The sequence below is a fragment of the Oenanthe melanoleuca genome, chromosome 5 (genome assembly GCF_029582105.1).
Source record: "Oenanthe melanoleuca isolate GR-GAL-2019-014 chromosome 5, OMel1.0, whole genome shotgun sequence".
NCBI classification, from domain to species: domain Eukaryota; kingdom Metazoa; phylum Chordata; class Aves; order Passeriformes; family Muscicapidae; genus Oenanthe; species Oenanthe melanoleuca.
Genome location: NC_079339.1, coordinates 49,336,191 through 49,347,014, shown reverse-complemented (window position 1 = coordinate 49,347,014; position 10,824 = coordinate 49,336,191). Strand labels below are relative to the sequence as shown.

At 48.5% G+C, this 10,824-nt stretch overlaps 1 protein-coding gene across 2 annotated transcripts; it reads right to left on the bottom strand.

The window, feature by feature from the left end:
• Positions 1-1,834: 1,834 nt before the first annotated feature.
• SLC25A47 (solute carrier family 25 member 47) lies at positions 1,835-10,537 on the bottom strand. 2 transcript variants are annotated; one of them, XM_056493991.1, is made up of 6 exons: positions 10,004-10,537; positions 4,940-4,983; positions 4,588-4,659; positions 4,161-4,343; positions 2,832-3,102; positions 1,835-2,135 (listed from the first exon to the last, which is right to left on the bottom strand). In XM_056493991.1, exons 1-6 carry the CDS (start codon positions 10,029-10,031, stop codon positions 1,849-1,851), a joined length of 885 nt encoding a protein of 294 aa, XP_056349966.1. In that variant the 5' UTR covers positions 10,032-10,537; the 3' UTR covers positions 1,835-1,848. The 2 variants fall into 2 exon arrangements, with proteins under 2 accessions (XP_056349966.1, XP_056349967.1); XM_056493992.1 differs by lacking the exons at positions 4,161-4,343; positions 4,588-4,659; positions 4,940-4,983; positions 10,004-10,537 and adding an exon at positions 3,840-4,086.
• Between the last annotated feature and the right edge of the window lie 287 nt (positions 10,538-10,824).

The following is a 10,824-nucleotide window of genomic DNA, read 5'->3' as shown; positions in this document are numbered from 1 at the left end:
TGTTTAAAAGGCCAGTTGAAAGCTTAGATTTCAGGAGGAGTTTTGGAGCTTTTTAATGGTCTCTGGGGTAGAAGAGGTTCCCTTTATTCTTGACTAGGGGCACCAGAATTCTTTAAACATGTTGCAGTTCTTTCTGTCTGCTGCAAAACTGCAGCCAGTGCAGTAAAACCATGCCATCAACTGATGAAAGTGGCTGCTGACCAGAAGGGTCCTAAATATGAGAACTCCATCTAAAATGCAGTATTCCCTTTTCCCTCCAATAAACACATTTTTAGCAGAATCTGAGAGGTTGGATCCAGATTAAGCCAGAAGCATACATGTGGCCCCTGAGGCAGGATGAGCAAACTAACATTTCTGGGTTTAGGCATTTTCCTTCTGAAGCAATAGCATGGGCATTGGTTTTTCAACAATCTTTTTCATGAAAAAAATATAGGAAAAACAAATGAAAAATAAGTAGTAGGAAGATGAGAAAAGAAATAGTAGAAAATTCTGAAATTCTTTCAAAATGCACTTTTGGCAAAATACATTTGGCAGCATAATTTCAAGGGAGAAGAGCGTGCACCTTTGAAAGCTGGAAATCTTGATTATGCTCTACAGCTTTGCAACTCTCCTCTAACTTGCCTAACCCCACCAGCACATGGATTTTATGGCAGCCTTTCCTTTGAGAAGCAAGGAGGTTTTGCATCCATTCCTACTCTTGCTCCAGGATGGGAACAGAACACTTCCAAAGCTGTGCCAAGCTGGGACCATGGCCTGCAGAGAAGGCTCAGGAGACAATCATGGGGAGAAAATCAGAGAGAGAAAATCACGGGGAGAAAATCGGAGAAAATCAGAGAGAGGAAATCATGGGGAGAAAATCACAGAGAGAAAATCATGGGGAAAAAAATCACAGAGAGAAAATCAGAGAGAGAAAATCAGAAAATGGCAGAGAGAAAATCATGGAGAGAAAATCACGAAGAGAAAATCAGAGAGAGAAAATCACAGAGAGAAAATCAGAGAGAGAAAATCACAGAGAGAAAATCACGGGGAGAAAATCACAGAGAGAAAATCAGCAAAAATCACGGGGAGAAAATCATGGAGAGCAAATCAGAAAAAAAAATCAGTGAGAAAATCATGGAGAAAAATCATGGAGAGCAAATCAGAAAAAATCAGAGAGAGAAAATCACAGAGAGAAAATAATGGAGAGAAAATCAGAGAGACAATCAGAGAGAGAAAACCAGGGGCCTGCCAGGAAGCAGCGAGACCATTAGCACAGTTATGTACACAGACCGTGTCTGCCACTCATTAAAGAGCAGCAGGGAAAAGAAAGGACATTCCTGCCTCAGCTGCTGCCAAGGGGATATAATTGGAGAGTGCTTTGGGAAAATTACTGCTGGGAAGGGGAAGTTGCAGCCTGAAGCACAAATATGTGAGTCAGTCAGTGAATGCAGTGCAGGCATAGCATGTGAAGAGCACACACTGGAGAGTGTCAAATCTTACACAAACTCCCTCCAGCTCGTCCTTCAGTTGTGAGGATCGTTTTCTGTGCCAGTAGGAAAAAAATTACTTGATTTACCAAAACCTCTGATCAGACAAACAACTGAACATAAAAATTAGCAAATGTTTCAACGGCCTAAGCAGCAGCTACAGTCTAAACACCTTAATGAGATAAAAGGGAGGTTTTATCTGAAAGGCTCCCTGATGAGTTTGTAATCCTATAAGAATAAAACAAAGCCATCAATTGTTAGCTTTGGGCTGAAATGTTCATGCTTCTTATGCTGTCCACCAATTCAACAATTATTTGTGGATGTTGTCTTACCAAAAAAAATAAAAAATAAATAAAATACACTTTGGACAGAGTGGAACAAGCTATTTTTTCTTTATATAATGATCTGTAAATCTCAGTACACCTTCATATGTTACAAACACTACCATGTTCACGGGAAAGGCACGGATGCAGTTTAAACCCAGTCCTTTGAAAAGCACTTTTGGCCCCTCCTTTCTCACACTTTCCCTCACACAGTGGATCAGGCCTTTGTACTTGTGCTGGTCTGATTCATCTGTTTGCATGCGTGATTTGATGACATCCATGGGAGTAGCTAATCCCCAGGCCAGGACTCCAGCAGAACCACCAGAAAGCAGCACAACGAGGAAACCTGCAGCAGGGAGGGGAGGGAGGAGGGCAGCTCACTTGCATCTCAGATTTGACAGCACTCTTTGGTAACTTTCATGTTTTAAGGGAGTTATTTCATGCAGCTCTTGCATTTGTGTGTTTCCAGGAGAACTTTTGCACACTTGACACTTTGAACACCATGTGAACTAGAGATGTGGCACAGCCTGAGAGCACTCACACCTTCTTCAGGTGGATTTAATTTTTATAATTCTTGGGAAGATGCTCTTTTGCTGAACCTTACCTATTCAATCTTTTCTCAAAGTGGATGGTTGCTTTTTGGAGCCAAATCACAACTAAGAACCTGAAGTGCCTTTATCTTCCCTGACTGACCCTTGTCCGAGCTCCATGATGGCTCCCAGGAGCTTTGTCCATGTTTAATTTCTTGTTATCCTGTTTCTGCAGTAACAGGATTTCATATCCACATTCCAGGCACCAGAGTGTGTGGTAAAAACCCCTCCTGCAGGAGGAGGAGGAGCTGCTCAGGGACAGGGTGAGGCCAGTGATGCCCTCACACCAGCTGCTGGCACTAAAACCAGCACACACAGAGCAGCCCCTCTGGAGGATCTGGGTGAGGTTTTATAGGTACTGGGGGGTGTTTGCCCAGAGCCTGGTTTCCCTCTTAGTGTGGGACTAAATGAGTCATTTTTGCAGGTAATGCCAGATGCTTCCCAGTACATACCTGGTTTATTTCTCCCATCTGGTGTGAGCCAGTCACACAGAGCAGAATAGGAAAGGAAATATATTGCAGAAGCAGAGCAATCCCTGCACAGTAATGCAGAACAGCCCTTGTAGAGACCCCCAAAGCCTTCCTCCTTGATGATAACCTTCAGACAGTGCAGAGACCCTTGGTACTTTGGCTTGGAAGCAGGCTGATGTGTGATGGAAGGGTGTGGGTTCCTCTGAGTCTGCATCCGAACCTTAGCCACTTCACTTGGGTTTGTCAGCACAACCTGCAAAAACAGAGAATGGCATTTTAACCCTCACAGTCAAGCAGTGTTTTGATCTCCCTCCTGTAAATTCTTGTCTCCCAGTTTTTCAGGCAATAATATTGTCTGCGAGTTCCAGCAAGCTCCAGCCTCCTCCCCTCTGCCTCTGTTCCACCCAGCAGCAGCAGGACACGTGTGAGAGCTGCACTGGGTAGAGAGGAAGGCAAGCAGAAATCAACACAGGATATTAAATACCTGTAACTACTTGCTGAACTAGATGGGTGTGGAAAGGGGATGTCCTCAGCCATAGGGAAGCATGCATCAGGGCTCTTACTTGTGTCTGTATTTGTATGTGAATAAGACCATCCAGACTATAAAAAAGTTAGCCTATGTTGAGTCTGACTGCTGGGAAGCACCTGACCATCTGGCCTGCTCTATAAGAGGATTGTGGCCAGGCACACATTTCTGCCCAGCGTGCCATGGGTGTGATGGGATGAGCTGCTCCACGTTCACAGCACCTGTTGGTGCTCACCCTCATCTGCTTCCAGTGGAAACTGCTCCTGGGCCCAGCCTCACCTCCCTGTCTGAGGATCCTGCAGGTTTGAGAGGCAGCATCACTTCTCAGTGGTACCTGTTGAGTTTTAAGCCCTGCAAGGCAGCACTGTGCTCTGCCCATCCCTGCAGCAGTGCTTGTGCAGCCGCTGGGAAAGCCCTGACCTGTGCTTTAACTCCACAATTGTGTCTTTCTGACACAAACACACCATCCCAGACACTTGGGGAGTTTGCTGCCTATGTTTTTCCTTCCTTGTTCTGTTTGCTGCCAAGGTCTGTGTCATTTTAATGGCACGTTCTGAAGTGTTGTGGTGCTGCAAACCAAATCCAGCAGGAGCTGCCCAGCAGGACTCGGCCACGCCATGGAGCCAACCAGTGCAGGGCCAGCGTGGGCAGAGCACGACCTCCCTGCAAAAACAAACCCAGCAGACGTGATGCAGGCTCCCCTGTGGCCTCCTGGACTAAAACAACATTCCCTGCTTTTGTCTGTGAACAAATCTGCTGTGCTGTCCTGTGGGCTGTGCACCTACCCGGGCAGCGCCAGCAGCAGCTCCAGCCAGAGTGACATCCAGCTGGGATGGCCTGGCATCCACAGCCCCGTGGCGCAGCCTGCAGAGGGCACCCAGGCAGTTCTTGTACGTGCCAAAGGAGACAGAGGACACCACTGACACTGCGAGGGCTGAGGCAGTCACTCCTTTGTAAAACCCCCGGACCTCGTGGGAAAAGAGCAGAGAGGGCTTTTAATGCAATGGCATGGGCAAGCATCTGCTCAAAAGCACTGGCTGTGCATTGCTGTGGCAAAGCTTATTCTCACCTTACAGCTCATCAGCAAAGCTGAATTTCACCCTGACCCCTCTCCCAACAGATGCTCGTGCCCAACCTCCCCAAACTGACAGAGGCTGTTCTGAAACAAGGCACCTGCAACTGGTGTCAGCAATTCTGATGAGAGGCACCTACCTTTTCTGTCCTGTATGTTTCCTGAACACAGTGCCAAAATCCTCTGTAGTGGTTCTCAGTCTGAATTCTCACCTAGGAAGACAGGGACAACTTTAAAATGCAGCTATCAGATCAAAAATAAATAAAACAACAAATGCCATAGCAGCAAACTGGATAATTAACCATAAAATAACATCATCAAACAATTTGATTTTTTTTCAAAAGACAAACAAGACAATCAAATACAGTGATATATGCAGATGTAATGCAGATAAAGTATTATCATGGGACTAGTTTTCTGAAAAGGAGAGGGAAAACAAAAGGGCCTCTTTGTTGTTGTCCTGTAGTGAAGAAATAAAGCTGCAACAGGTACCTTTACTGTGTCCAGTGGATAACCCACAGCTGTGCTTAGACCACCTGGAACAGAGAATATGTTGGAGATGGTTAACAGCACATGTCAAACAGACCATTTCACCCATCACAGAAGGGCACTGGGTCCAGCAAAGAACAGCTCCAGGGCCCAGCCGTGCCTGGCACCAGACTTCTCCAGTAACGACACTTGAGCCAAGAATGACAGAGAAAAATGCAGATTTCTCTGTGTGACCGAGGCTCACTCAGAGGAGCAAACAGAATCAGGGAGGAACACCAAGATGAGACAGGAGGGACCATGAGAGTGCTGCCCCACGAAGGGTGAAGGGAGGCTGTGTTTCCCTGGGCTGGATTTGTTTCCCCTCTCGTTTTAGGCACTAAAGCATCTTTGGACTGTGACCCAGCCTCCCCCATCACACGGTCTGGAGCGATTTTGTGCTCAGGGCTCGGCGGGATTTGGGGCAGGGAGGGATTAGCGCTGGGAGTGTGCGGGGGCAGCATCACTGCCCTGTCCGTGCCACTGCCCAGCCCCGGGGCTGTGCCAGCCTCAGCAGCACCCACACCCACCCCTGAGCCTTCAAACAGCCGCCGGACATGTGATAATCCTCCGGGACAAAGCTACTGCCTTAATGGCAGGGAAGGAGGGCTAAAGAGCTCCAGCCAGGATTTCTCTCTGTTGCAATCATAAATAGATCTCACCTCACTGCATTCCCAGCTCTAACTGTGAGCAGGTAATACAGGTGCTGACCAGCAAACATCCTGCCAGTACATCACTGGGCAAGTCACCTGAGAGGAAATCAGGCTGGAGAGCCACGGAGCTGTATCCACGTGGGTCATTTAGACAGAGACCAAGTTCACAGCAGTGCAGGATGAGCCAGGCTTTCAGAGGTACAGGGCACATCTGGGGGCTCACCTGCTGAAAACTGCCTCTCACTGAGTTCTTCGTTAAAAATGAAAGATTGAAACCCAAGCTACTCAAAAATGTGTTAGTTGGTGTGGGCATGTTCACCTGTGATTACACAGCTGCTTGAGAGCTCTCCCATGTTCTGGAGAAAGCAGCAGCTGCTGTTGTGAGTCACCAGGAGACAATCCCAAAGTGCATTACTCAGAGGAAAACAGCCAACAGCATCTTTCTTGCAGAAAATTGAGGTTTGTTTTTCAAAAACATCTATCAAATCTGACACCAGAAAAACAGTAATGAAGGGGGAAAAGGGCCTAGGAAGAGAGAAAATGATGGACGGGAGAGGGCTAGTGGGAATAGACAGGCAATAATATGGCTTGAAGAAGCAATGGCTTTGGTCCAAGCAGAGAGTGACAATGCACAAAGTCATCTGGGGACACCTGTGCTGTCCCAGGTTCCATCAGCCAGAGTAAACACAGACACTGCCAGCCAGGGAGGAGCAGCACATGAACCAATGCCAGGGTGGCAGTGCTGACCTCACAGCTGCCCCTCACAGTCCCCCAGCCCAAGCACCCATCTCAGCTGGGAGGTTTCAGCACATCTCATGGTTTCCAGAATCCTGAACCTTAGAGGAGATGGGCATGGGCTGACTGAGTGCTGCAACACAGGGGCACCATGCACAGCCAGGTCCTGCTCACTCCACTGCCTCATGCAGATCATACTCCAAGGATGATTTGGGTCAGTGTTTGATGAGAACTGACCTCCCTTCTGGAGAAAGCACCCTGTTCACATGTTAAGATACAAAGACAGCAGCCCAGAGGTTACCCAAAACAGACTGCCTCAGCCCTAAAGGCTCCCACTCAGCTTGGTTCCAGTAAGGACCAAACATCTCCACTAGGAAGCAGACTATAAAAGTATATTTTTCACTGCTCCCAGCAAAGATGTGAATCCCCAAACCTCCAAATAAACAAACCTGCCATGAACTGTGCTGCTTAGGGGCACAAAGCACTCCAAGCAGTTGTCAGAGCTGAGGAGCTCAGCCAAGTCTATCAAAGGATGAGGAATGAGGGCTCTGCACACTGTCACACGATATAAATAGCCTGGAACTAAGATAGCATGACCCACACATGCCCTGTTTGTGCAGCAAAATCAAAGAAGGCCAGCAATGAACAGTGGGCATAGAGTTCCTGTAGGACTTCTGCTGAGTAACACCACATCAGTTGTGACAAAAATAAATAGCAAAACCAGGGAAATTACCTTTTTTAAAATTTTAGTGAACCATTTTTTATGCCTCCTTTATCTGAGATATTCCCAGGTATTGAGAGAAGTTGCAGCATCCCCTGTACACACAGAGTGCACAGAATGGATCATTCACAGTCTCTACACAAGTCAGGCACTCTGACCAAGCAACTCAAGTAAGGAGAGATTCTGGCAGGGTGGCAATCAGCAGGAAGCAAGGGGCAGCTGTACAGAGCCCACCAGGCTGCAACAGCTCTGAGCTGTTGGCAAACCCTTGGCTGAGACCCCCAGGGAGAAGCAGGGATCATTGTCCATGCACTGGATGGGCAGACAGCAGCTTTCAAAAACCTTTGTTTTGGGCAGAGTTGGGAACATCAGTGCCCCACACCCTAAGCAAGCTGAGCTTCATTCATGACCCCAGCAGGTGAGGAGACAGCATATTCCTTCTGTAGGGGAATGATTTTATCTGCCCTTGGACTGCCTGTAACCTCCCAGCTGTGGAAAACCCAGTCATGCTGCAGCCCCTGCTGCTCCACCACCACTGGGGAAACCTCACCTTCCTTCCCCAAATCTTTACTGCTGACATAAGAGTCAAACCATCCTGCAGTCATCAACAGCCCCAGTCAGCAATCCCCACCCCTGCCATGGCCCAGGTGCTGCAGCAGGGCTAGAAAGCATGCCTGGGATCACAGGAAAATTCAAGTCAGGAGGGACATCAGGAGGTCTCTAGTCCAACCTCCTGCTCAGTTTTACTGGCCAGGAAGGACTGCTTCCTAAAACACCCAGCCACATTTGCTGCTTACAGAAAGTCTCCACAGTCACTAAGGATGTTCCTCTCAGGTTTGTTCTGTCTGGAGCCATAGCAGATCACTGTTTCTTGGGCTGAAGATGATGAAATTATCTCATTGCCACAGAACCCATTTCCCATTTCCCTGACATCAGAGGTAATACACAGTATTTGTGCAGCTGTCTGAGGCAGCCAGAGCCTGGAATTCAAATGGGTATGATGTCTGCTGTTTTTCAGAGGTGCTTAAGCCACGTTTTTTCCAAGACACTCTGAAAATAGGTCTAGGTCACAAAAATGTCAGTTAGTAAACAGAAAGTCTTATTTTTTGCGTTGCCTCAACTTGCTTGATCCTTTTTAGCTGAGTTCAGAGACTCCTTAGGAGCACGGAAACTCTTCAGCTCTAGCAAACATAAACCCCAAAGCAAGCTCAGCACCAAAACCATCCCAGTTCTTGCAGGATGGATGTCCAACCCCAGGAGCTGTCCCATCTGAGGGGGAGGATGATGGCCCTGAAGCCCTACCCAGGTACCTCCCATGTGTCTATGGGCAAGTTCCCTCTTCAGCCAGTGAGAAGTTCAGTATCCACCCTAGAAAAGTTCTGAGCTGGACATAGAGCACGGGATGGAAAAGCCTGCTCTCTGACACACTGAGGTCAGTAAAGTGCCTTACAACAAGCAAAGACTTTTCTGGTCCCAGCTGGATCTCCACAGCCTGCCTGCCCTCAGGCTGAGCCTGTGTCCAGGCACACGTGAGAGACTCTTGCTGCGTGGCTGGGTAGAACATGATGCTGGAGCCTGGACAGGGGGTCACAGCACAAACCCTGGCTTTGCATGAGAGCTGGGGCAGAAAGCCAAGGTGAATGGCCACGTTCAAATTCTGCTTTCAGCTCTCCTTGTTCCCTTGCAAAAGAAGTTTGTCCTTAAGTGACCTATCTCAAACTCTGCTAAAAAAGCAAAGGAGTCCAAGCAACAAATGCAATCATCTCTGCCTCAACATGAACATGAAGTCTGAGAAGAGGTTTGGCTAATCCTTCTGGGATGGACACCCTGCTGCCCACCCCAGGACAGGGCTTCCTTCTTCACAGGGTGCTCTGAAGTCAGAAGGGAAACAGAAGAAACATCAGCTATCATGGTGGGGCTGGTTATATCCTCCTCTCCCAAGAGTCTCCCAACACCCTGGGAAGAACAACACCCCAAGCATAGGCACAGCAGGCACCTGCAGGGCTGGATGATGCTGAGATGCCAAACCTTGCCCCACTTGCACATATTGGGTGATGAGCAGTTGATGGGCAGGGTAAGACTCAGCATGGACAAGCACATCTGCAGCAGGACCACAGGCTGCTGTGGTGAGGGAAAATGCCAAACTTCAGTGAATGTCAAAGTCAGATCTGGCTTGGGCTGGATGTGTCAGCCACCTGGTAGGTTTAGCTGGCCTTTCTGTCAGTGGTAACCCAAAGGCTTTATTTATTGGTGTATATTATCTTGTATACTCCACTAAATCTAACCAGATTTCAGCAAAGAACTGAGACCAATGGCTACATTTTGTAGTTTAAAACGAAGATGGGTTTGAGCAGTGCATGCTCTAAAAATGTCTAGAATTTAATCACACTTCTCTCCTGTTACTTTTTTTATACCCAGCTAACCTACTTTCTCCCAGATCAAAGCCTGCTGCGCAGCTCGCCTGCGCTGAGATCCCCAGCACAGCTGCAAACACGTCTTAGCCTAAGACGATGCAAAGCTCGTTCATGCAGATATTCTGAATGCAGCAAGAGCACTGTGCCTCCTCCCCTCCTGTCACAAACCAGCCCCTCAGCCCCAGAGCCACTGCTGGGACCCCTGGACGCCAGACACGAGCGGGTTTTGCTGTCTGGGCAATACAGGCACAGAACCTGTTACACCGTGTCTCTTCCCATCAGTCTCACGCTGTCCCTCTCAGGCTGGAGCAGATGGCAGGGGTGACCCCGGCTGACCTGCAGCCCTGCCTCTCCATCGCTCTGAGCGCTCTGATGGCATCGCCCACTCAGGAGGGAAGAACACGCTCCTAACCAGCACCCCCATCCAGAGAGTCTCAGCTCTGCTGCTGAGAGCTGCTCGTAGCTGACCGAGAAGGAAACGCGGCTCTCTGCTAATTCGTGTATTTACCTCCGATGGCCCCAGCAATGAATTCCATCCAGAGCGCGGCCGCTGCCCGAATCACCCTGGTGAGGGAGGGGCGGCAGGAGGGACGAGGATACCGGTCCGGTCTTCCCAGGGCCCTGCTGGTCCTTCGGAGACGGGGATTTTGTCATTTAATCACCTTCCTAGAGCCTGCTCTTGCCCCCGGGGATTGCAGCCTTGTGCCCGGATCCGTACCCTGGTGGCAGGGCTGGAAGGCTGGAAGCGTTCCAGGAGCACAGTGAATAAATAATCGCATGCAGCCCTGAAACGCTGTGCCACAGCTGCTGTTCCCGGCGCCCTTTTGCCTGGAAAGTCCCGCGGGTGGTGACAGGGTCAGGCTGGCTGGAAGGGGCCATCCCCTGCTGGACCCACCAGCCCCACTGAGAGGGTAAGACCTCTAGTGCTCCAGGCACAAACTTGGCAGGTAGTTCTCTAAAAAAGCAAAGCAGCTAATAGCTAAAAAGGTTATTTATTCCAAAGCACATCTTATTACAAAGCACATCAGTCTCAACAGGCAATAGCAAAAAGCAATGGCAAAAGCAATGGCAAAGCAGCCAGCAATAAGGAATGGGTAGAAGCCAAAATGGCTAAAAGCAACAACTCTCCCCAATACATACTGTTATACAGGATTTTTCCAACAAGCTAAGACACAAACTTGGACTTCCACTCCTTAACCTATTACAATTCTTGTTTCTTAGCACGCCAGGTTATGTATAAGCTACACATACAACCTATCTTGTTCTGTCTGAAAAATGTAAGCAATATTCTTACTATAGCTCTATTATGTCTAAGTCTTGTCTACAACT